The 27,585-nt window shown below is 40.3% G+C and overlaps 1 protein-coding gene across 2 annotated transcripts in view; it reads left to right on the plus strand.

The window, feature by feature from the left end:
* Window positions 1-27,585, plus strand: part of Vps13D (vacuolar protein sorting 13D) — a 50,367-nt gene that overhangs the window by 12,566 nt on the left and 10,216 nt on the right. For both annotated transcript variants that reach the window (XM_065233739.1, XM_065233744.1), the window contains exons 2-4: window positions 17,839-18,572; window positions 18,687-20,812; window positions 20,881-21,020. In XM_065233739.1, coding sequence (XP_065089811.1) covers window positions 17,839-18,572; window positions 18,687-20,812; window positions 20,881-21,020 — 3,000 coding nt within the window. The remainder of the gene's footprint in view (window positions 1-17,838; window positions 18,573-18,686; window positions 20,813-20,880; window positions 21,021-27,585) is intronic.

Consider the following 27,585-nt stretch of genomic DNA (forward strand, 5'->3'; position numbering starts at 1 on the left):
AGCTCTTCGAAACATCTTTAAACACATACAAAGAAATTTGAAACAGAGTTCCATTCGTGTTTCATACTCGCTCAGAAATAAAACAGAATAGTCGAGCAGTTGCAAATCTGGTGCAAAATAGTGCTCGAATTATGAAACTGCAACTCAGCATTGCGAGAGGTGCGTTTCTGTTCTAGTTTCAAATTGAAACAGTCCTTATCAACTACAACAGCATTGCGAACGGCCTAAGCAGGAGCACAAAACCACAGGCCCTAACCGCCCCGAATGGAACAAACAGAGGAACATCAAAACAATAATGGCGGAATCCAACATGACGTATCTTGAACCAAAGGAACTGAGCCCAATCTTTACGCAGAATCGTTACGATTTGCAGGAGGAGCTGTCGGAGTCTCCAACGCCAGCCGAGAGCTTTGCTGCCATGGTAGCAGGAAAGTACAAAACAAAGGATCAGAACCAGTACAACCCGCAGCCGCAGAAGATCAAGAGAGCCATAAAGGATGTGAACATTGCAAATTCCGTCACAATCTACGCGGACAAGAAGCAAAAAACTAACAAACCGGCTGAACAGACAGGCGTTGCGCTGTTCAATAGGTATTCAGTGTCAGAGTTTGAACGATTCGCAGCTCAATTCGAGAAGCAACGACAACAGTTGTCTACAAAATACAGTCTACAAAACAAATGCAAGAAGCACCGGACCGGACAGGAAAAGTGCAGCCAAGTAGCGGGTTCATCACGCTCGCAGTCAGGTGTATCGTGGCAAGACGAGAAGGAATCGATAGATGACGAACCTTAAGTGACAATGAGTACAAATTTCACAATATTTCAATGTAATATTCAAAGTATGCAAAAGAACAAGGATGCATTAAGCAGAATATTAATACAAGAACAATATGAAGTAGCTTTAATATCTGAAACTTGGAGCAAATTAGAGTTAGAAAAAAACAAAATACAGAATAACGAATTATCATACTTACCTTAACTCTAGAGCGGATGGTTATGGAGGAGCCGCCATCCTAATAGACAAACGATACAAATCAAGAGAAATACAAATCCCTGAATTCGATCACATACAATGTTTAGCAAGAGAAATACTTAGCATTGATCTAGTAGTCGTTTCAATTTATATATCTCCTAGCATAAGTACGAACGATATGAATTATTGGCTTTAAAAAAAACTTCGAGAAGATCAAAAGGTTTCCCAAAGAAGTGTTTGGTGGAGACTTTAACTCTCATCATTTTGCATGGGACTCTAACAACTCGGATCGCAAGGGTGCGGTTGTCATGGATCTAGCCAACGAGTATAACTTTCTGCTACTGAACCAAGGAGAAGGTACTTTCATTCCAGCGGCGATTGACTTGGTACTGGCGACACCTGCAATCTATAAAGATCTGAATATGACGGTATTGGATTTTGGCATAGGAGGCAGTCGACACTTGGCTCTAGCAACCTATTGGTTTTTTCATTAATCAGAGTTGAGGAAGAGCTGAGTAAATTACAAATAGAAGAGATAGAGAACATGAACGATCTACAATCAAGAGTGAAAATCAATACAAAAAACGCAAAGCAGAAGAACATGCACATACCTAAACATTGGTGGAGTGACGAAGTTGAACAAGCCTGGCTCCACAAAAAGGAAGCCACTTTCCACAGGACAAGCGGTATGGCGGAAATTGAGCTCTAGAAAGTGGAATGCAATTTCATCAGATTAAAAAAAAATATTCCGAAGAAAGCTTTGAAAAATTCAAGACCAACAATTGAAATGACCTTAACTCCATTTTGTAAACAAACCTTACAACCATTTTCTCGCGAACCGAAGTCCGCAAAGGCAAACCAACATAATGAACAGGTAGGGAAAATTCTCCTCTACCCGATTGTGGTTTAGATTTGCGAATGAAGCTTTCGGTTCGCGAGAAAATGGCCTTACAAGGTTTGTTTACAAACTGGAGTTAAGGCTATTTCAATTGTTGGTCTTGAATTTATAAAATCAATAGATCCAAGTACACCGTCGAAAATTATCTGGAACGACATTCGAAGGCTCACCGGACGAAAAAGGAAGTCAAAGGAATATGTATTAATTCACGAAGACCAAAACCTGGCACAGAATTTTTTGAATAAATACTTTCCATACGAGGAAGCATCTAAATAGCATCGAAAGACTGCAATACCAAAACAACAACGAAATATTGACGAGGGAAAAATGGGACAACCACAGACAAACAGACATAACACTCGCAAGTTGTTCATTGAACAAGCATTTAACGAACAATTTAAAAGTATCGTAGTTGGTAGTACCGCCACTTGTGACGCGCATAGTCAATTCCCTTGCGTTTGACGTTTACACACTACCGCCATCTGTCCAGTGTAGTTCCCACTACAGTGTACTAAACAGATGGCGATAATGTTTTAGCGACGATGTTTTACAGTGAGAAATATTCAATGTGTTATGTCTGTTTGTCTGTGGGACAACTTTTTGCAGCAGAAAATGAAATAATGAAATCACTACCTCACGAAGTACAAAACCTGATAATCCGGGAATTGAACGACATCTGGAAAACTGGAAGGTTTCCAGTGGATTTGAAATCTATTAAAATAATAGCAATTCCCAAATCAGGGAAAAATCCTGAGTCGGTTGAAGGAACTAGACCTTTATCGATGATAAACTGCACACTAAAAACGTTAAATGCGTCTGATTGGTCGGGTGGCGAGAATTTTTACAACAGGAAACCCGCATAACGCGAACCATAAATTGAGCTTACCGATAATGGTTATAAATTGTTTATAATCCCTCGTTAACTTTAACTGAAATGGTTTTGGAACCTTACATGAACGTTTGTGTGATAAAGTTTTAACCTTATGTATTATGGTTTTTAGGAAGCGGACCTTACAAATAATGGGTTGTTAAGAACCATTACCATTTCAAATTCTTGTTTTCTCCATACATTTTCGGAAAGAGAACTATATTAGAACGTTTTTACTTATGGTTTGAGAACATTAATGGTTATGGTTGTAGTAATATAATTTGAGAACCACTGTTAATTCATATCAATCCACACCAAACATAAAAATAAACAGTTATAGAGGCCAACCGCCTTAAAAATGCATAGCACACGAAATAGGAAATTAATCAATTGCAACCATATGTGTCAAAGGCAACATCATACACCGATAAGCGTTTCTTTTCCTTCTCTCCTTTCCACCCCGTGTGTGGCCGTACCGAAGAGCCCTCGATAGAGTGGCATCAAATTGCATAGCTCAATAATTCCAACAGTCCACCAAAATTCTGACGCAGCAGTCAAGAACCTTTTTGCCTGTCGGCACTCCAGTCGTCTCGCTCACCCATATGCAAACCATAGATTAAGAATCATTGTAAAACCATATATAAAAGAATGACTTTTGTGAATAAACCAATCTTTTGACCGAGAGCCAACTTGGGTAGTCGCTTGGTCCGAACCGGAGGTTACTCCTCAGAGCCCTCCCTAGTTCGGATACCATCTAGACTGAAAAGAAAGCCTTCTCCATACAAAAGACTCGGCGCCTCCCGTCACATGGTTATGGTAGTCAGTAAGGCCCATGAATGGTTTTGTAACATCGATCAACTTTATGTGGAATATATCGCGAATTGGTTGCCTGTAAATTAATAATTATCAGTTCGCGATATATTCCACTTAAAGTTGAGCGATAATACAAAACGATTAATGGACCTTACTGACTACCATAACCATAATCATTAATGTTCTCAAACCATAAGTAAAAAGTTCTAATATAGTTCTCTTTCCGAAAATGTATGGAGAAAACAAGAATTTGGAATGGTAATGGTTCTTAACGACCCATTATTTGTAAGGTCCGCTTCCTAAAAACCATAATACATAAGGTTAAAACTTTATCACACAAACGTTCATATAAGGTTCCAAAACCATTTCAGTTAAAGTTTAGGAGGGATTATAAACAATTTATAACCATTATCGGTAAGGTCAAGTGATGGTTTGCGTTTATGCGGGAATCTATTTTCTTGTATTTTGACAGTCGACTGCGTCGCCGATAATGAAATAGTTTTTGCGCGGTCGTTTCCGCGAGAGAAGAAGAACATGTCACAGACAAAAACAAGCCAGTTGTCTCCTCTGTCTCTTAGCTTCCAACCATGGCTATTTTTCTATAGACTGTATTCGAAAAAAGTGAGACACACAAAAATGTTGTATGATGTATGATAATTATCTACCACTTATTGTAGCACGGAAACTAAGTCCGATAGCAGTGGGTGCTCCTCACTGTTTGATTTGATCAAGCTTAATAACCTCTGATTGTCCTCAACATGGTGGATTGGTCGATCGATAGGTAAATTCACCTATACGCTTCCACGGGATGATAGAGAATCTCCTTCCAGCCACATGATCATTAGACTGATGCAAAATTTGAAATTTTCGCTCTACACTGCTCAAACGGTTTCAAATCGGGTCCTGATTAGCCTCCCAAAATTTAAACTCATTTGGTAAGAAACTGACTCGGCACAAACTATTCGAAGTTTATATGGAAATTACTATGGGAAAACCAAACTTTTTGTGCATTGTCTTCTGTCCATTTTCCATATTGATTTTTCGAAAAAAAATTTATAGTTATTCCTACGAGAAATTTTCTAAGCTACAACTTTGCGCAACATCGTGATTTAGCCAAATGTCAAATTAAAATGATATTAATTGTTTAAGAGATTGATAATCTTATGGCATGATCAAGCAGCCGTTCTGTGGGCAACACTGCATTTTGCAGTGTGACATAGTAGCCATGATATTTGTGCTCTATTCTTCGCACCAGAAACACCAATGTTGCCTGCTGAACAGTTAAATGAGCATAATCATAAGACATTAGTGACTTGAATCATTAATAACTTTCGTTCCTTACATTTGATTGAAAAATGGTTTTCAACAAAGTTGTAGCTGAGAAAATGTGCTACAACCACTGCTATCATTTGTAAAAGCATAGTGATGTGGTGTATTGTTAGATAGGATATGAACAAAAACATAAAAACAGAAGGATACCCCAATGAGAGCTCACCCTTTTTCCACGAGATGTTGGAGGGAGTTGACAATTTAACTCTCCCCATCCTAATCGCTTCAATTGGGTGCCCTCCCCTTCCCATCATTTATTGGTTCATATAATAATATAATGTTTTATATGCATATGCGGCATATGCTATCATTTGGTGAATACGGTGATACGGTGACTTACCTTTGATGCTGAAGGTAACTTACCTAACTGATAACCATCTTCATTCTTGTCTTTTGTTGGTCTTCTTGTAGGTGGTTGACGTAAGGTCTCCTATCCTCTGATGGGACTGCCATTTTTGAGCCGCACCTCCGTGGTGGACAGACGCTCGGAGGCGAAGCATTTCCTCTACCGCCGTGCTATGGTTACCGCGCCAGTGTTCGCTTCACACCTCCTTACTTTGCTATTGTCGGATTGACAACATTGCCCAGGTTACGCCACCCAGCTGTGTCCATATTTAAGCTGGTAGTCGTTTGTAATCATATGACTCGTGGAGGCGTGAGGTAGGGATTTGTGAGGAACGGAGCTAGGAATCAACTCTCGCGTCACTTTTCAAATAGACCAATGTAACATATCCACCATTTTGAGAAAATCGAAGTTGAAGTTCAACAGATTATTATTTTAACTGTTTAAAAACACAGGGCTGATAGCGGGTCACTTTTTAGTGACTTTGTCACTTTTTTTAAGGTGGTCACTTCAAAGTCTCTATTTTCGTCAAAAAGTCACTAAAGTCACTTTTTTTAAAGCGAAGGAAGCGCTCAATAAAGAACAAAATATTTTTCTTGAAAAAAAAAAGGTTTTTTAAACCATAAAATCTTTTTCAGTGCACCTATGTATAGCACTCAGCTCTGTTTAGGAATATCGGTCAATTCTTTTTCGCTCTGACTGAAGTTCACTTCTATTCGGATCTACGAAATATGGCGCACAGGTTGACAGATCCTTATGGGGATTTTCTGTGAAGTGAATGAATACGAATGATTCACACAAGGAGTAAAGAGTTCTAGCATATGAAGATGAGTGAGATTAATGTTATTCTTATAGCGAATTCGTTTATTATTCAGTTCCAACCTGGATCGGGTATCAAGATTGGGTCTGCTTGTTTTCTGACAAACGTCAGTTTGCTTGTTTGTTTTTAAAACCTAGCTCAGGTTGAGGTTAACACTGACAAAAAGTTCGGTTTCGCACTGGGTTGGAACTGGTGTTAACCCCGATAATAAATGAATTTGCTATTACTCTTTCTAGAGTCGGTGTATAATGAGTCACGCGAAGAGAAAAACAGTTGAACTCGCATCACGGTTTTCGAAAGATTCCCATTCTTTTCACCTGGCAACAGAGGACTTCTACAACAACTTCAAATGACTTCTAGCGAGAGAAAAAATATTGCGGCTGTAGTAAATCATTATATCAGTGATTTGGTCAAATTATCTTAACAAAAAATAGTAGAAATTCTCATTACTAATCATTACCGAGCGTATCTCATGACAATTTAACGCTCAATGCGTATTTATGCTCATTTCTTCGATTATATTTTATATTTTATTGCAATACTTTTCGTGGACCTTTCATAGCATCGTAATGTTTATTTACTTTGCACGATAGGTAGCCGTTTTGACAGTTCAATAGGTAGACTTGGCTTCACTCTTGGCGTGACTCATTATACACCGACTCTAACTCTTTCTGGCGAAAAATTCGCCCAGACATACCGCCGAAAAATGAGGTGTCCGCTTTCTTTTATTCGTTAATAAAATAAAATTCCACAGTGAAAACAACAAGAGAAATTTCATAACACATAACCTTACCTAGTGCGTTTTTTTTTATTGTGCATTTCTCACCCAACTAAACTACTTTTTCGGTAGCTTTCCAAATGGCGGAAATGGTCGTAAAACTGCGCTTTTGCATTGCATCGGCTTTAGGTGTTCGGCGCACTTTTTCCTTGCCTCGTAAGGAATACGCTAAAGTGACAAGACGTCCCGGATTCGCCTTCCTGTCCCGCATTACCAAATGTCCTGCAAAACGTTCCACATTATCAAGTGTCCCGGAAATTGCCTAGCGTTCGAAAAGTTGCTTTTGGTTTTTCGTTAGTGTATTTTTGGTTGTTTTTGATTCCATCATTTCTACGGGCTTCTTCAACGTAGTCCTAAATCCTGGTTTCGGTTTATTTAGAACTATAAAAAAACCACAACACCGGTGTTGTAAATTTTGATTTATGCTAGATATATTGTGCATTATTTTGAACCAGGTATATGCTGGAAAATCCTTTGAAGTACTTGAAGGTACTATGACGTTTTGAGAACTTCTCTAAAATGCTGGGATATTATTGTGAGATTTTTCGTATTCTCTAAAATTCTGGGAGCTTCTTTTGATTTTTAGCAGCTTTGGAGAAGCTTGGTGTTCTTATATTAAGTATTTGGACTAATTGAACTAGAACTTCAATCCGAAAAACAAAATTGATGTGCAAGGAAACTATCTGAAGTTCTGGGAAATAATTTAAAGTTCTATGAACTTTTCCTGAATTCTCACATTTTCTAAAGGAGCATTCTTCTAGCGTAGCATTTTTTAATAATTCAAGACCCCCTACCCCTTCGTCCTTAAAATCAATAAACTTATCTGAAACTCAAAGAGCTTTTTGAACTTCTGACATATTCTGCCAAGTTCCTCAAACTTCCTTGATGTTCTGCGATATTGAATTGAATGAAAAAAAACTATCTTTAGTTAGTTTGGTCTTGAAATATTTTTTTCTTTGGAATTCTTTGAGATTCAGGGAACTTTTTTATATGCTTTGAACATTATTGAAATTATAAAAAAATTCCAAAGGATTAAAAAAAAAAGTTTAGGCTTCTTCGAAACGCTATCAGATTCTAAAAGTTGTTTAATTTTTTTAGAAGCTGGGAGAAATTCTCTCAATATATAAAGTTGTCTGAAATTCTTAAACTTTCTCTGATGTTCTAGGATCCTCTATGAAACTTTTAAGCTTCTTTAAAATTCTGTAAAATTCATTAGTTTTTATGACTTCTCCGAAATTTGAGGAAAATCTTTAAAATTTTCAAAATTTACCTGAAGTTCTTTCAAACTTTCTGAAAACTTATGATCTTCTCTTAAGGCTTTGAGTTAAGATAACATGCTGGAGGATTCTCAATAAACCCTTCAAATTGCTCTTAACTTTTGAGATTTTTTTTAAACTATATATTGTTGAAATAAACTGACGCAAGGTTCTTAAATAATTTTGAAGTTCTCCCAATGATCTTCTCTGAACCTCATTAATATCTATGGAACTTCTTGAAGTGATGAGTACTTCTATAAAGTTCTGAGGGCTTCCCTCTAAAATTGTCGTCTAAGAAATAAGAACATTTATAAAGCTATTAAATAATTTTAGTAAATTAATTTCACATAATGAAGGATTATTCATCTTCTCAGTGAGAAAAATATAAGTGAGTTTATAAAGTAATATTATTGGTTAAGTATAACTAAACTGTTTTGTTTTTTTGAGAAAAACTAATTGTTTCACCAAAATAAAATATCTTTAGAATACGGGGATGTTGTTGTACGGTAGCGACACCTACTTGAGTTAAGAGAAGAATCAGAAATATGTAAAAAAAAGTGAGTTGCACGAAAAAACCTGTTTTCTTTTCAATAGTTTGAGTTCATATTAATAGTTTTTATGTGTTTTTTAGGTGAAGTGGCTATGTTCAACCTTTTTCATATATAAAATCAATGATTCCATGGAGCATTGTTGAATAACGAGGCGATTTGTGAATCGATGATTTTTGTGTGTTTAATTGTGTGTCCAAACTTCAATTTTTAGAAAATTATACAAAAACAAGGATATGGCTGAAATAGAGCTGGCTCAAGCCATGCTTGATGGTGTCGAGTCAGTGCGCAAAAAGCAAGCGTCGCAAAAACGAGTAGCTGACAGCATGGAGGAAATAGTCAACAAGAAGAAAGCAACTGTTATAACTAACTACTTCGGAAAGAAGTAGTTCTAATTTCCCTATTTTGGATCCTCTATTAGCTGTCACTAGATTCATGTATTATTCATTGTTGATGTTAAACTGTTTATTAATAAGGTGAACGTTAACCTGATACTTTAACTAGTCAAATATATTGGTTCCATGCAATCTGCATTCAAAGTTGAAGTCATCATTACGTTTTTGTGGACCACTCAGTGTTCGCTGAAGGATTGTTTACGTTCTGATGATGGATGATAACAAACTTTTACTGGAAAACAAGGAGAAATTCATACTAATCAAAGAATCTAATCTCGGCACAGAAGCACAAGATAAGGTTGAATCACATTAAATTCAACCCAGAAATAGACATTCATTAAAACAAGTGGTTCACTATGGGATGCTGAAAGCTTTAGGGTTTTAATTTGGAACATCTGACTATATGTTAGATTTTGCCGTGCTTCCGTAATTGGTAATTTTCCGTTTGATTTAATCAATATTTTTCATAAAATAGATACTGAAGAGTTGTGAAAGGAAATGGATTTTACCGCATTAGCGCTCCAGTTTTTCTGACCAATTACAATAATACCAATAGTGCACTAAACGAAGCGGTCAAATTTAATAAGAGGCGTAATGCATTAGGAGATGCCATTAGATAACGAATAGTATTGCGAACTCAAAGCTGACAAAAACTCATATGGGACTGATGTGCAGCCCTGCCTGTAAGAAAACTGACAACATATAAGTGCTTGTATACAATACCAACCGAGGGTCACAGTCTCGCCATTCAACGCTCAAAGCTTGAGGGTATTTGTTCAAATGAAATACTATATGGATGCGCAGGAAAGCTAGTAGAATTACCAGTCTTCTTGGTACGTTGTGTTCCATCGAACAGCTGAAATTTAGATGTGTTTTCCTGCAGATGAAGACGGATTATATAGGTTGTTGTATTATAAAACACGCAAAAAACCATACAATAGCGATTGTTTTTATTAACGATAATTATAATGAATTTTCATAGCATAATGTTTAAAATGTAACACACATTTTGGGCAACAATTATGAATTGGAATAGGTTTACTGGAAAAAGGATTTATCTTGAAAATTGAACAAAATGAAAGAGTAGCCAGCAGCAGGCTAGTGTAAAAATCAATCACTCATGTCTGTTTACAACAGATACCGATCATACAAGAACAAATACTACTAATATTGACAAAATGCTTAAAATCTTCTTATACATTTTTAAATTGGAGCTCAATAAGTTCTACTTGGGTCTCCTTTTTTGGTCACTTTTTGTGTCTTAAAAGTCACTTAATGGTCACTTTTTTACTCCTTTTAGTCACTTAATGGTCCCTTTTTTACTCATTTTAGTCACTAAAATCACTATTTTTTGATATATTTGGTGCTATCAGCCCTGAAAACAATACATTTTGCAATACTATTTTTAATGTAGTCAGTGTATAATAACGTTGAAAATTCAGAAGAAACGGTAAAATCACAATTTTACTTTGAATTTCATGCTACAACATTGAAAAAACCACATAGGACGTTTTGACAAGTCGAGTTGTACATCGGACATGTTACATTGGACGATTTTTCTTAATGACATAATCAATGAGTGTTACATTGGACGTTTTGTCTACATGATACTAGATTCCCTTTCACAGATTTCAGAGTATAGTACTTAACTTTAGATTGGCCCCGCCTTTGGAAAATGAGCACCAATCATGTTAGGCAGTCCAAATGACCGAAGTAACAATCATATACCTCGTGCGGATCTATTTGCTTTTTGCTGAAGGAAGTGTTACTACTACCTAAAGCTACAACAAATTTAAACAGCACTTTTCAGTGCTCAACCTGTAAAAAATTTCTACCTTGTTCAACTCTTATTCCTCTTCGATCCTTGTTTGGACCCTACCCGAGGTAATCCTTCTTGGATATCGATTTGGAAAATTCCTCTTCGATCCTTCAGATTCTTATAGTAATCTGCTTGGAAGTCGATCTGGATAAAAATTTACTGCCGCCATGGCGCCTAAACGCAAAAGAAAGGGGCAAACTCTTGACCCCCCTTCTGATGAAATTAATTTGAGTAATCAATTTGATTTGCTCACGGATGATGAGAATGATCCATCATCCAAGAAAAATTCTAGTAAACTTTCCCGGCTTAATGCCAAGAAGGAAAAGATTCCCCCTATTGTGATAACCACTACCGATTTCCATGCTCTTCGCATGGAACTTTTGAATTTCGTGAAAGTTAAGTTTTCACTACAAATTGGACGTCGGGGTGAATGCCGTGTATTGGCTGAAACCTTGGACGGATTTAAATGTCTTCTCAAGTATCTTACTGAGAAGAAGCACAAATTTTTTACTTACGACACCAAAACTGAACGTGTGTTCAAGGTTGTCATGAAAGGACTGCCCAGTGGTGAATCCCTGGATCAGATCAAAGATGAACTGGCAAAATTACTTGGAGTTGTGCCACTCCAAGTAATCAAAATGAAAATGAAATCCCGTCCTGGCGATTCGCGCAACGGGATTTGTAATGATTTTTATTTAGTTCACTTCAAGTCTAGTGAACTAAACAACCTTAAGGCCTTAGAAAAAGCTAGCCTTATGCTCCATGTCCGAGTGAAGTGGGAACACTTCAGGAAGACTGGAGGAAATTTCCAAAACCTCACCCAGTGCCGTAAGTGCCAGGGATGGGGTCACGGAACTAAAAATTGTTACATGCCAGCTAAATGCATGAATTGTGGTGATTCCTCTCACGCAAAGGACGACTGTCCTGTGAAGGAAGATCCTAAGAAATTTAAATGTTCAAATTGTGGTGAAAACCACAAATCCAATTTTTGGGAATGTAAGACTCGCAAAGCGATCCTACAATCTCGTTCTAACCGACAGGTAAGAAACGCTCCACGTTTCCGACCAGGTACAAATTCCTCTGCTGTTAACAACGGTCAGCGAGGAACAAATTCTACATTCGTACCCGTAGGTACAAATATCACCCCTGCTTCAAATGTTTCATCTGTACCTACTCCCCTCGCTGCTAACAATGTTCAGCGAGTTAATGGAGCTACCTATGCTGCTATTGCAGCGGGTAGAAATCAAAATACTAACCAACGTTCTAACGGAAATTTTGACAATTTTGACTTAGGGAGCATTACTGCCCCCAAAATGGAATTTTTACAGAATTCATTAATTGACATGATTTCTGATATGCTTAAATCTAACTCCATGTTTGATGCTATTCAAACTGGAGTAAAATTTGCAAATAATATTGTCATGACTTTAAAATTCAGTAATGGATTTTAAAGCATTAAATATTGTAAATTGGAATGCTCGATCTCTTAAAGATAATGAAGACGAGCTTTTTAATTTTTTGAGAGTTCATAACGTGCATATTGCCGTTATAACTGAAACGTTCCTTAAACCTCCCCATAAGGTTAAGAAGGACGCAAATTACTTGATTTATAGAAATGATCGTCTTGATGGACCCTGTGGTGGCGTTGCCATCATTATTCATAGACGAATCAAACATAAAATTCTTTCTTCATTTGAAACCAAAGTTTTTGAAACTTTGGGAGTTTCTGTTGAAACAAAATTTGGACAACTTACGTTTATAGCTGCCTATTTGCCATTCCAATGCGTAGGCCAGCAAAAGAATTTTCTCAAGGGTGACCTCCAGAAACTTACCCGTCATAGGTCTAAATTCTTCATTATTGGTGATTTTAATGCAAAACACCGCTCATGGAATAATGCTCAAAGCAATTCCAATGGTAATATTCTGTTTGATGATTGTTCTGCAGGTTATTACACTATTCAATATCCAAACAGCCCAACATGCTTTTCTTCTGCAAGAAATCCCTCAACTATTGATTTGGTCTTAACTGATTCATGTCATCTTTGTAGCCAATTGGTTACCCATGCTGACTTCGGTTCTGATCACCTTCCAGTAACTTTTGAAATATCCCAAGAAATAATTTGTAATCCCAACAGCTCTACTTTCAATTACCATAGAGCTGATTGGGAGCAGTATCGAACATTTATGGAATATAACTTCGATCCAAACATTCCTTTGCAAACCAAAGATGAAATTAATTATGCTCTTGAATCTCTGACTACTTCTATAGTTGAAGCAAGAGCTGCCTCAGTACCAAAATGCGAGGTTAAATTCGATTCAATTATAATAGACGATGATCTTCAGTTCTTGATCCGTCTTAAAAATGTCCGTAGGAGACAATATCAAAGAACACGCGATCCTGCCATGAAAGTTATCTGGCGGGATTTGCAAAAACAAATTAAAAAGCGATTCTCTGCCCTGAGGAACAAAACTTTTGAAAATAATATTTCTAAATTAGACCCGAGTTCCAAACCCTTTTGGAAACTCACAAAAATTTTGAAAAAACCTCAAAAGCCTATTCCAGCGCTTAAAGAAGGTGGTAAAATTTTGATCACAAATTTGGAAAAAGCTCAGAAACTTGCTAAGCAATTCGAGAGTTCCCATAATTTCAGTTTGGGTCTTACTAGTCCTATTGAGAATCAGGTTGCTCGGGATTTTCTGAATATTTTCTCTCGGGAAAATATTTTTGATGATACCTGGGGGACTGATTTGGACGAAGTAAGGTCTATAACTAAAAAGTTTCAAAATATGAAAGCTCCAGGTGATGATGGAATTTTCTATATCCTCATCAAAAAACTCCCAGAGAGTACCTTGTCTTTCTTGGTAAAATTATTTAACAGATGTTTCCATTTGGCATACTTTCCTGATAAATGGAAAAATGCAAAAGTTGTTCCAATTTTGAAGCCGGATAAAAATCCAGCTGAAGCTTCTAGCTACCGTCCAATAAGTTTGCTTTCTTCAATAAGTAAACTTTTTGAAAAGATAATTTTGAATAGAATGATGCTTCACATCAATACGAACTCAATTTTTGCAGATGAGCAGTTTGGATTTCGCCATGGGCATTCAACTACTCATCAACTCTTAAGAGTTAACAATTTAATTCGTTCAAACAAATCTGAAGGCCACTCAACTGGAGTTGCTCTTCTAGACATAGAAAAAGCATTCGACAGTGTTTGGCATGAAGGTTTGATTGCTAAATTGAAAAAGTTTAATTTTCCACTTTATATTATGAAATTAGTTCAAAATTATTTAACTGACAGAACTCTTCAAGTAAATTATCAAAATTCCAAATCTAATCGGCTACCTGTTAGGGCAGGAGTTCCTCAGGGTAGCATTCTTGGGCCTATATTGTATAACATTTTCACTTCGGACCTCCCTGATTTGCCTCAGGGTTGCCACAAATCTTTGTTCGCTGATGACACAGGCATTTCCGCTAAAGGAAGAAGTCTTCGTGTTATTTGCAGCAGACTGCAGAAAAGTTTAGATATTTTCTCTTCTTATTTACAAAAATGGAAGATTTCTCCCAACGCTTCCAAAACTCAACTTATAATATTTCCACATAAGCCTAGAGCTTCGTTTTTGAAACCTAGTAGTAGTCACATAGTCACTATGAACGGAGTTCCAATTTCCTGGTCAAACCAAGTGAAATATCTTGGATTAATACTTGACCAAAAATTAACTTTTAAAGATCACATTGAGGGCATTCAAGCCAAATGTAACAAATATATAAAATGTTTGTATCCTCTTATAAACAGGAAATCCAAACTTTGCCTGACGAATAAACTTCTAATATTTAAACAAGTTTTTAGACCGGCCATGCTTTACGCTGTGCCAATATGGTCTAGTTGCTGCACTACCAGGAAAAAAGCACTTCAAAGGATTCAGAACAAAATTCTGAAAATGATTTTGAAGTTGCCTCCCTGGTACAGTACAACCGAAGTACATAGAATTTCGAATGTTGAGACTTTAGCACAAATGTCCAACAAAATAATTAATAATTTCAGGCAAAAATCGTTGCAATCCTCAATTGCAACGATTAATTCCCTTTATACTTAGATAAGATTTAGTTTTAGTTTTTAGTTTTAAGATATCAATTGTTATACTGACATGCAGGTTAAAAAACCTGTTTAAAATACTGAATTGCCAAGACATGAACAATGTAAAAACACTTAGATATATATCATAACAATTAAGGCTGGTACGTTACTGCAGTAACTGGAGCACCTAGGTTAAAATGAAATGTAATTTATTTTGAATTTGGAACAAATAAAGAGTTAAAAAAAAAAAAAAAAAAAAAAAAAAAAAAAAAAAAAAAAAAAAAAAAAAAACAATCATATACCCATCATTTCAAACTGTACATTGGACAATTTTTGATCGATGATTTTCTTAAATAAATGAAAGTAAATTTGGATGGGTGTTTTTGTATCACATACAATGATAGAAGAGCAATAGCTTGTATCGCTTAACTCGATTTGTTTACATTTGTTACATTGGTCTATTTGAAAAGTGACGCGAGAACTCTCCTTCCAGGTTGTCAGCTCACCATTTTGTAGCCTCGTGAGACACACAAAAATGGTCGCCAAAAATTCATTTTAGGTCGGATTTTCTTCAAACGTTCATGGAATAAAAAAACTACATTATGGTTAGGTTTCCACTTCATTGCTTTATAGGATCTCCGCTGTATAACCGAATGCCCGCGCCTTGCCCTTGACACCACTCCGGTTTTGGGCGAGGGGGACGACTCTATCTACGGTGCATGAAATATTGTGTTTTGCTCTGACTAGCTGCGCGTACGCTGAGTAGATAGAAAGAAGATTTATCACGATTTTGAAGATTTCCTGCGAAAAGATGATGCACGATGCAAGGAGATACGAGAAATGAAAGAAGATTTTTCGAAGATTTATTCGCTAGTGTGAGATTTTTTTAGCATCTAGAATTGAGATTTAGATGTGTTTGCCTCCCCCCTTGGGTTTGGGCAATGGTGGAGTCAACTTCTTTTGATACTTTTACCCACTGTTGCTTTAAAGCCAGCTCGTTCTGTGCGGAGATGAACCAGCCAGTGGCTGAAAATTTCCTAATGGGGTGTTTACATCTGTGCGGATTTGCTAGCGTTAGTGTACTTGCCAACTAGCACGAATTTTTGCTAGCAGCTAGCCTATTAGCGCTAGTGAAATAGCATAAGTGTAAACACCCCATAAATAAATGAAATCTATTAATCAACCAGCTCGTTCTCCAGCACCTTAAATGCTTTACGACTGGGACGGGACTTGACAATCGGGTAGCGATTTCGAGCAAATTTGCTGTCAAATCCGAGCCAGTTGCTGATTGATCGATTTGACAGTAGCAATCGTGGAATAAAAAGGACAGAAGGATCACATCAATCTGACTGGCAGTGATGCCGGAATCAATGATGACGTCAATGGCGTTGTTAATTGTTTATATTTGCGAAAGGAAAGTTGGAAAGTAGGGTCCACGGCGTGCTTGGATATGCGATGGATATTCTTGTTTGTTTATGGTTGTTTTTATTGTGTTAAGCAAAAATGATGTACAAGGCGTACTGCGGTAGAAACTCCGAATCAAATTAAAATTAAAATAGAAACATCATTCTGCAATCCTGGCATCATTGGTCAACCCCGTCAAACATCATGCATTAATTTTCGATGGGCATACATCTAAAAAATTAAGAAGAGTGAGACGCTGGATTGTCAAGTCCCGTCCTGGCTTTACGAAGTCCGGCCTTTATGATGGCCCTAAACTTCTCAACAGGGCGAAGTTCCGGCGAGTTCGGTGGGTTGACGTCTTTTGGTGCAAAAACAACATTGTTGTCTCTGTATCAGTCTAATACCGGCCGCACGTAGTGGCAGAATGCAAAATCCATCCAAAATAGCCTCGAAAATAGCGTCTCGCCTCCGTGAGTCCGGAGGAAGAGAAGGAGGCACTCGTCCCGGTAGATTTGCCCGTTGCTGGTACCCGTCATGATGTATGGCTGGCTCATCTTGCAGCACCCATAGATGGTCTGCCAAACCAAGAACTTTTTGGCGAATTCGTCCACCTTCTTCTTGGTTACCTCCTCAGGAACGGCCAAACGTTATGTGGCAACGTAAAACTCCTGCCCCGGCAACTGCTTTGTGTCCGCCTTGATGTATGTCTCGTCGTCCATCACGACGCACCTCGGCTTCGTCAGTGTTTTGTTTGTCGTTCCGGTTCGGTGCCTCCCGGACCTTGTAGACGTGGATGCCGGCACGTTTCATTGTTTTTTGGGCAAACCAGATGGAAAAATCCGCCTTCTTCGCCGCATAGCGGATCGAAAAATTCGGCCGACGCTTGAACAGACTCAACACCTTCCTGGCCTTCACCGGATCAGCTGTTTTCGGTTTTCTGCCGCAGCCTGCCCGCCACTGTGTCGTCTGGGTCTCCTTGAATGACTTCACCACTCGGGAACTCGTCGAATGATGGATTCCCAGGTGTTTCCCGATCCATCTGTGGGACGCAGTCGGATTTTCGACGACGGCACAGATTTTTTGGTGGATTTACTCTTGCTCCGATGATCTTGATAACCACTTGACAGATTGTGACGAAATTCTGCCAGCGTAAACATTATACTTTTAGCTAGCAGTCAAAATTTCATCAATTTTTACTAACGCTAAAAAGGTAACAAACTAATCAATGTGTCTAACTTTTTTCGAGTACAGTCTTTATTCACTTGGCCACTAATGAATTAATGCAAAATCGGTTAAAATGGTCTTCCTTCCAAAACACATTGTTTTGCAATCGTTTTCACAACTTTCATAGAAACAATAAAACAAATACGTTACAGTAAGACTCATTCTCTATTATTACCTTCTGATTCTACTTAAGTGCCCTTAGTGGTCCAATATATTGCAGTGGTTTGACAAAAACTGAACTCTCAGAGTGCTAAGGACCTCAGCTCATTTCGAACAAACTTTCTTTTTTTTTAGGTCAAGTTGAACTCGAGAACCTACCCCTGCGCAAGGATGCTCTCCGCTATCTGGGACTTCCGCTACAAATCCTCAGCGGTACAATTGGCAAGGTGAAGCTAACCGTTCCGGTGCGTCAATTTAGAACGGCATCATGGTGTCTCATCATCGACAACGTCAATGTAGTGTGCGGTCCAATCGATCTGACCGAATGGAACCCGGAAATCGAACAGCAAGCCGAGCTTGACTTCAAAATCGCATCGTTGGATCGTTTGGAAGCAAAATGGCGAGCACAACGGGAGACACCCGTTACCGAAGGGAGCTACTACGCGTCGTCCTATTCGGGATGGCTCAATTACGGTACGTCGCTGGTGACGAACATCATCGAGAACCTGCAGCTAAAGGTCAATGGGATACACATCCGCTACGAGGATGGACTGACCATCCCGAACCAGAAGTTTGCATGCGGAATCAACATTGAAGCCCTGTCGGCGCAGAGTTGCGATTCAAACTGGTTTCCCGGGCAAACGTCCAACTGGAGTCAGCAGCAGGTGACGTTCAAGCTGGTTGAGCTGACCAATTTTGCCATTTACTGGGATCCACTGGCCCGGGAAGAGCAGGTTTACATCATCAACCCGATCAGTGCCAAGGCTCAGTTGAAGCGGGACCGCAGTGAGACACCGCTTCGCACCCGCAGTCGGCCCCGATTGGTATGCGACCTGATATGGGACGAAATTAAAATTACGCTGAGTGATGTAAGTATGATAAGATAGGAATGTTTTTCGACGATAAACTAATATGATAACGTCGAACATTGAATTAGTTAAATGACAAATTGCTCGATTCACACAAAAATAAATAAATTACAGATCCAATACAACCAGATGATGCAATGCGCTCGTGGACTGGACGACATCGCTCGGTATCGTCGTTTCAAGCTGCATCGACCGAGCAGCACCGTACAGGAAGATCCGAAGGCATGGTGGCACTATGCTGTCCGTTGTCATGGGCTTCTCCGGCACACACAGAGTGATCCATTTGTGATAGCTAAGGAAAATTTGCGATACATTAGCGTGTACGGTAGGGTGGTTGCGAATCCGAATGAAGTACTTTCGAGTGAGAACAAGACTTTCAAAGACCGGATAGAGCGGGAGCGGGATTTTGACGAGCTCAGATTGCTGAGGGATGTTTGTATGATACGAATGCCGTCCCTGGACAGCAAATCACCACAACTTAACCAGGGCAAGAATATGTTGGTTCATTTCTTTCCCCAGTGGTGGGGATGGTACAACAATAACAATGCAAATGCTGCGGAGTCGCCTCCCACACCGGACCAAAATGATGATCCTTTTGACCAAAACTGGGGCCCGGAAGAAGACTTAAGTCCGGTCAGCAGTTTCGAGGACGAAATACTCAATGCACTCTCCGATTCGGTCGATACAAATTCGCTCCTCAAACGGGACGCCGTTTTCGGTAGGTTCAACTTTGTGCTCAGGCAAGGGACCATGGACTTTTGCAGTGCCCTCGAGATGACACCAAAGCTACAGTTTCAGTTCCAAAATCTTAAGCTAGATGTAGAAACAAGGCCACGAAGTGGGTCGCACTACCTTAGTCTATCGTTAGGTTCCATCTTGATCAAGGATCGAATAACACCAAATTCACAATTCCCGGACCTGGTTAAACCACAGGCAAAGGAAGAGCTGCAAATCAGCGCCAAAGGTGGTCCGGTAAAATCAAGAAGCCTATCACTACAACAATCCCCAGCGGAACCCATTTTCGAAGTGCAATACGAACGAAAACCACTATCACACGACACTGACTATCGACTGATGGTGAAATCCCAATCGCTGGATATCGTTTACAATACGGATGCCGTGAAATGGTTGGTAGATTTTCTAACCAAGCCTCACCAACAGTACGACACCAGAAGAAAACTGGAAGACATGAAGAACAAAACGAAAATGGAACTCATGCGTAATGTGAAGAACATCCTCGAGGGACATCTCAATACTAGAAAAACCTGGACTTTGGAGTTCGACATCTTCGCTCCGCAGATCATTTTTGTAGACAACTTCGCCGACCGGCAGAACAGTACGATCGTGGTCGTAGATTTCGGTCGGCTCCAATTGACGAACGGTAATAAACCATTTCCGGGATCTGCCCTGGGTAAGAAAGTTGGCAATAGCGAAATATCTCCGGAAATTACCAACGAAAATGATGATGAGGATGCATTTATGACTCCATGTTCGACTCCTCCCGGATCGGAAGCCAGCACGACACACTCTCCGACTCTGCAGTCTGCCTTCTCCGAGCTACCAGAGCTGAACTTAAACAACGCCGATACACTCGACGAGTTCGCCCTCTACCAAAAGCTGTACGATCGCTACCACATCCATCTAACGGATCTACAGGTCCTTGTGTGTCGAGGGAAGGAGCGGTGGAACTTTGCCAGTACCAAGGGAACATCCACCTTGCACGTATTGGATCGGTTCAGCATAGCTCTGCAGGTAGAACGGCGGGTGGTCTACACCAGTGATCCTCAGTATCCTAGTTTAACCCTATCGGGTACTCTCCCAAAACTGAACGCTCATATCAACGAATACAAAGTATCAACACTGCTAACGCTCGTCAATAACCTTTCGAAAGCAGGCCAAGTGTGGAGCGTTGACGTTCCAGAATCCGACGAAGCACCGGCATCCGACAATCTTAAACCTCCTACTGATGAGGATAGCATTGCCGACAGCAGTTCGGCCTACCAGAAGGAGTCGGCAAACATCATTGTCTTTCAGTTTACGGTCGATCAAATGTCGTTGGAGGTGCAATCCCGGGGCAGAAGCGTAGCCGAGTTGCAGGTTTCCGGCGTAAAGGCAGGATACAGCAAACGTCCGGAGGATGTTACGTTGACCCTGTCCGTGCATGGGCTGCTGCTGGCGGATGCAATGCAATCGTTTGGACCGGATTTCGAGCTGCTCATTGCCAGTCATCGACATGTTGGGTACGTGGGATTGCACTTGATTGAGAAGTCGTAACGGTACTCTCTGAACCTCAAATTATCATTTTCAGAATGGACAGTCTATCGGGAAGTCTCCGTCAAAGCGAGCCTTGCTCTCCTTGTTCGCCCGGCTCGCCAGATCCGAACACGGAATACCGCCGGCCAACGAGTCCGCTGACAATTTCCAAGGCGCTGAGCAACTTGCAGAAAGGTAATTTGCTGGTTTATGGATTATATTTACGTAGTCCAGTCAGTTGGTTTGCTTTACGAAAATTTAAACGTTATTATTGTGAGTTAGATTTTAAGTTATTTTATCCGACTCAAACTTTTGTGCGTAGGATCGAAAAGTGCTTTTTCAAGGTCTTAACCAGAAAAAATAATAGTTTCAATCATTGATGATTTAAAACAGTACCGTAGGTGGGGGTGACAATGAACCAACAACGTTCACATTTTAGCAAGGAAAACGATTTCAAGCATGTCAATATATTCATCAATGACATATTTATGGCTGTCATGGGAATGGTTGATTGAAATTCATATCTCATTTTACTAAATTTAAAAAAATAGGCAAATGAAAAACCTTTTGCGGGGGAACATTGGGCCAAAACATAAATATGGTTAAAATATCTTTAAATATGTAAATGTAACGTAGCTATCAGGAGTACACTTGGTTATGATCACAATGAACTTCGTTTGTATGACTAAAAATAGCGTGTAATTCTCGTCTATCCACATAAAAGTGTTTTCAAACTTTTGGTTGCCTGTGGACATTTTTAGAAACAGCACTAGTTAAATAAAACGACTGGTTAATATTATCTACGCTTTACTCCAGGAGTTCAAGAAACATTCTAGTCATCATTTTCGGTATATTCAAGATATTTGCATCAAGAAACATCTAAATTGATTCATGAGCGTTTTAGTAGAATAATTGTATGCCTTATAGCGTTGTTTTTCCTTTTAATTCTACTACTATTGTATCACTTTCACTAATTCACTTTCACTTTCATTAATTCACTTTCACTAATTCACTATTTACTTTCACTATCACTTTAAAACAAAACTATAACAGATACGTATTTCGTTTACTACTTGCAAACATCTTCAGTGTCTATTCATAGACTTCCTAGACTATGACTAGACACTGAAGAAGTTTGCAAGTAGTAAACGAAATACGTATCTGTTATAGTTTGTTTTAAAGTGATAGTGAAAATGAAAGTGAATTTAGTGAAAGTAAAAGAGATACAATAGTAGTAGAATTAAAAAGAAAAACAACGTAGGTAAAATCAAGAAACATTTTTCAATTTTGGTTCAATGTTACTCCTTAGGCCCAATGTCACCCCGTCTTACGGTAGTCTTAAATACATCTGTTCGCACAGGATCACACTTCGACCGGATTTCGGATTGTAATCTTCAAAACGTCACCGGATTAAATAATTAAACGTGGTTTATTTGCAACTAAAGTGGTACTGATCACAACTTAACTGGAATTTATTCGTCCTCAAAAACGGTCACTGGAAGGATAAGAACATCGTGTATATTGCTCCTATCTGCTGTTCACTCGAGGATCGTGATAGGGACCTGATCGCTTCGTGTGAGAGTTTAGAGTAGGTGAATTATAATTCCGCCTATCTTGGAATCTCTGTGATTTAAATTTAATCTAAACACTTTCTTCGATACTACTGCCGGTTCCTCGACGTCGATGACGTAGGCTGTCTTCTCCTCCTCGATGCTGCTACACTGCTACTACTGCCTGATCTGCTGGATGACTGCTACGACCCAACCTGGCATGGAATGACTTCGATCTTCTTCTTCGGCTGACTGGCTTGAGGTCTGACACGGGTGTGTCCACGGGTTGGCGACGGAAAGACTTATCTGAAAAATGAGAGGGTGCCAAAACGAGCTGACGATGCTCAGCGAGGCTCCAGTTTGGACGAACATCGGATTGGAGTGCCATGGATTCCCCTTCTCCATCAACGCGTCGTTGAAGGTCACCATCTTACTTTACGGAAAGGAACCATTGGTGTATCTAATAGGATGTCTAGCCCCTCCAGAATGATCCAGGCTCCGTCCAGATTTTTTTCTTTTTTTTTTTTGAGATCCTAATACCAGTGAGCGCTCAACTTCCGAGCTGAAACTACATGAAAACTTTTTTCCGTGTAGAGTTGGCGCAACGAATCTGCGAGGAACATGACAACTAACACGACATTACCGTCGACGGAAAAAAGTATCCGCTAAGGATCACACTGGAGGATGGAGCAGTGGAGGTGAGGCTCTTCGATTTGTCCGAGGTGTCGGAACTAAAAATCGCCGATTTTCTTGGAAGGTATGGTGACGTCATATCAGTACGAGAGCAACGATGTGGAGCCGATATCGATTTCCCTGGTATTTCGACCGGTGTCCGCATCTGTGCGAATCAAAACAAAACAACTTCGAACCAAGCTGCACGGCCCCGGTTCGAACCGAACTCGGTCAACCCGGCTACCATGCCGCCACCGAAACAAGTTTCCCACCGACAACAGAAGTTGTTACCACCGATGCGCAACGAACAGAATTTCCCCACGCTAGCCTCTACCTCGGCTTCGATTCCCCCATCGGACAGCGGGTCGTTGACTCCCTCTACAGGTCAACAGCCCCCTGCTAGCAGCGAAGTGGATCGCAAAACTGCTAGTGGCAAGTCCGATGGCATCGAAACAGATTCGTCTGTCGGCTCATCCAGCTCAAGAAGGCATCTCCGCAATCGATAACCAGGCAAGAAGCCCCGGGTGGAGAACGACTGCGATGACAAGCGAGATGGGAGTAACCAACTGTCGTAATGACTGAGTTCTCCAGTTACAACCTCGCCTCCATCAACATCAACGATATCACGAACGGAACGAAAATTGACTCTCTTCGGACCTTTGGACGAACGCTGCAGCTGGATATCGTTTTCCTCCAGGAGGTTGAGAATGATCAGCTCTCTCTCCCTGGCTTCAACGTTGTCTGCAATGTGGACCAGGCAAGGTGAGGAACGGCAATCGCGCTGAAAGACCACATTCAATTCTCGCATGTGGAGAAGAGCCTGGATGGCCGCCTCATCGCTTTGAGGATGCAAAACACGACTCTCTGTAATATATATGCGCCATCGGGGACAGCTGCTCGTGCGGAAAGAGAGAGATTCTTCAACGGCACACGCAACACGTCGTCCTCGCTGGCGATTTTAATTGCGTGCTTCGCCCGAGCGACTCCACGAGTTGAAACACAAGTCCGGCGCTCCAAGCGACCGTACGGCAGCTGCAGCTTCAAGACCTGTGGCTGAAGCTATACCCCACCAGCCCCACACCCACATACGTTACGCACTATGTGGCATCCAGGCTCGATCGCATGTATGTAAGCTATGGGCTTTGCGAGCATCTGCGAAGTGCTGCCACACACGTATGTCCGTTCACAGACCACAAAGCTCTTACAGCGCGAATTTACCTTCCGCACCTCGGTCGTGAACAAGGACGTGGATTCTGGTCCCTCCGTCCTCATCTTTTGACTGCCGAAAACATCGATGATTTCCAAGTCCGGTGGCAGTTTTGGACCCGCCAACGGAGGAATTTCCCCAGCTGGATGGCATGGTGGATCTCATACGCAAAGCCAAAAATTAAATCGTTTTTCCGCTGGAAGTCAAGTGAAGCATTCAGCATTTTTAACGCTGAATACCAACGTCTCTAAGCGCAATTGAGGCTCGCGTATGATGGCTACTAGAAAAATCCAGAAATGTTGACGACTATCAACCGCGTGAAAGCGAAAATGCTCACGCTGCAGCGACGCTTCGCACAAAATTTCATTCGGATCAATGAAACATTCGTAGCTGGAGAGAGCATATCCTGGAATGTGTTTGGGTTGTTTGATAGACGACGTAAAAAACAATCATCACAGGGCTGCAGAATGAGCGAGGAGAGCAAATTCAAGGCTCCCTGGAGATCGAGCAGCACATGCTCCGATACTTCAAGTACTTGTATGCGGCGGAGGAGACCAGGCAAGTTGGGGAGGAGATGTTTGACACCGAGAGAGCAGTACCCGAGAACGACGAAGCTAACGCTGCTCTTGTGGCAGAGATCAGCATCAACGAATTGAAAAATGCCATCCGAACGTCACAAAAACGAAAATTGCCGGGTATCGATGGTTTACCGGTAGAGTTTTACGAACCGGTGAAAATTAACGACTTTAAAATGGCTCACTACTTGACTAGCCTATTGGTCCCAAACAAATCGATCAACATACTCCATTCTAGTCTAAATAATAGTAACACCAACAATCAATACTAAACTAACGATTTTAAATTGGGTAGTGAGGTAACTCTAAGACTAGAAGGTCCCGAAATAACGTGCTCAACTTTTTGACTCAGCTCTGGTACTCTCTTCGGTGCCAAGCTAATCGATTCACCCCTCGAAACAGAGGAAAGTCCACTAACCCCTCATTTTATCTATCAAATTTTAATAGCGAATCTAAACAAACATTGCGTAGTACTAGAATTTCGACTAGAACGGGGTACGTTAATCGTTTGCTTGGGACCAATAGGCTAGTCAAGTAGTGAGCCAATTTAAAATCGTCAGTTTCGTATTGATTGTTGGCTCTACTTCGTCACCAATGAAGCTATGACGGATGAGCTACCTTCGGAATTTGCCGATGGCACTATCGTACTGGTTAAAAAGAGAGGTAGCGATGGAACAGCGAGAGCATACCGTCCGATGAGCCTGCTCAACGTCGACTTCAAAATTCTCTCCCGCGTGATGAAGACCCGCCTGGAACACATTCTCCGGACACATCGAGTCCTGAGCGTCGCGCAAAAATGTACCAACACCGATCGATCCATCTTCCAAGCTCTCGCTTAAGGATCGTGTAGCACAACTAACCGCGAGAAAGCAAAAAGGGAAAATGATCTCTTTCGATCTCGACCACGCGTTCGATCGGGTCTCAAACGAGTTCCTGCATCGGGCTCTTCTATCTCTGGGTTTCAACAAGTATCATATAGAACAAAACGTCCAATGTAACATTTATTTATTATGTAATTGAGAAAAATGGTCCAATATCACATGTCCGAAGTACAACTTGATTGGTCAAAACTTCCTAAAGGGTGTCCACGATGAAATTGCCACACTATGAAATTGCTCTAACTTTTTAACCGTTGGGTAGAATTTAATGAAAATTTGGGTGGATTTAGTTTATAGTGCATTATTTACATCCTGCAAGTTTTAAAGTCCTGTGATCAAAACTCGCGGAAATGGAGTCGAAAGAACAGCTCGTGCGTGATAAAATCTTGCGCATTCATCACGAGAACAAGGATCTCTCGCATCGTTCCATCGCTAAAACGTTGGGAATCGCGAATTCCACGGTGTCGCGAGTGATTAAGCGGTTCGAGGAACGGTTGACCACCGATCGGAAGCCCAGAAGTGAAGGAAAAAGTATTCCGTACAACACCAAAAATCACAACCGCGTAGTTGGGGCCTTCAACCGAAATCCGAACGCCTCCGTTAGGGATGTGGCTAAGAAGCTGCACCTAAGCCGAAGTTTTGTCCAGAAGGCCAAAACTAAGGCTGGGCTTCGAACGTTCAAGGTACAAAAGGCCCCTAATCGCGACGAGAAGCAGAACAAGTCCGCCAAAACCCGTGCCAGGAAGTTGTACCTCAACATGCTGACGAAAGTTGAATGCTGCATCATGGACGACGAAATATATGTGAAGGCCGACTTCAAACAGATCCCCGGCAACCTGTTTTTCACGGCCAAGGATAAATTCAGCGTTCCGGAGCATGTCCGCACTCAAAAGATGTCCAAATTTGCGAAGAAATTCCTGGTTTGGCAAGCCATCTGCACGTGCGGGAAGCGGAGTGCACCTTTCGTGACCCAGGACACGATGAACGGACAGGTGTACATAAAAGAGTGCCTCCAGAAGCGGCTGTTTCCTTTCCTGAAGGCCCACAACGTCCCAACAATCTTCTGGCCGGATTTGGCCTCATGCCACTACTCCAAGGACGTGCTGAAGTGGTATGCAGACAATAAGGTCAATTTCGTGCCGAAAATGTTCAACCCTCCCAACACTCCGGAGCTCCGCCCCATCGAGAAGTACTGGGCGATTATGAAGCAGCACCTTCTTAAACGACCTAAGGTAGTGAAGACAGTCGGGGAACTGAAGAAAGTATGGGTTTACATGCAAAAAACGGTTGATTCACAGGTTGTGCAGAATCTTATGGCCGGGGTTAAGGCCAAGGTGCGGGCATTTGCGTATGGACTGTAAATAAAATACGAGTAAAATGGTAAAATGAAGTTTAATAGTTATTTCTTAATCCCTGAAAATTTGATGGCAATCGGATGAAAACTCGAATTTTGCGAATCAATTTTGTGTGTGGCAATTCCATCGTGGACACCCTTTATATGCTTTTTTCCATATTGAGGCACGTTATTCAAAATAAAAGTGTGATTGTACCTTTCCTGTTCACCGTAATTATTCACTGTTTACGGCAAAAATAATTTTGATAAACGTATTGTTTAAAAACAGTTTAAAAAATAATCTGTTGAACTTCAACTTAGCGGAAATGTTACATTGCTTCTTTTGAAAAAGTACTCGAGGTTTCCTGCGCAAAAAAAAAGAGTTGGTTGTAAATAATCTGTTGTAATTAAAGATCCTACATATAATTTAGTTTGATATATTAAGTTTCATTGATTTATAATTTTACCACTTTCTGTGTTCATAAAATGGATTTATTTTGTTTCGTTCATCTCTTTCGTTTGCATCACCTGCTTTTGGTTCGGTT

This window comes from Ochlerotatus camptorhynchus, unplaced genomic scaffold (assembly GCF_037179485.1).
Source record: "Ochlerotatus camptorhynchus isolate MF236.1 unplaced genomic scaffold, CSIRO-AGI_Acam_v1.1 ptg000037l, whole genome shotgun sequence".
In the NCBI taxonomy this organism is placed as follows: Eukaryota; Metazoa; Arthropoda; class Insecta; order Diptera; family Culicidae; genus Ochlerotatus; species Ochlerotatus camptorhynchus.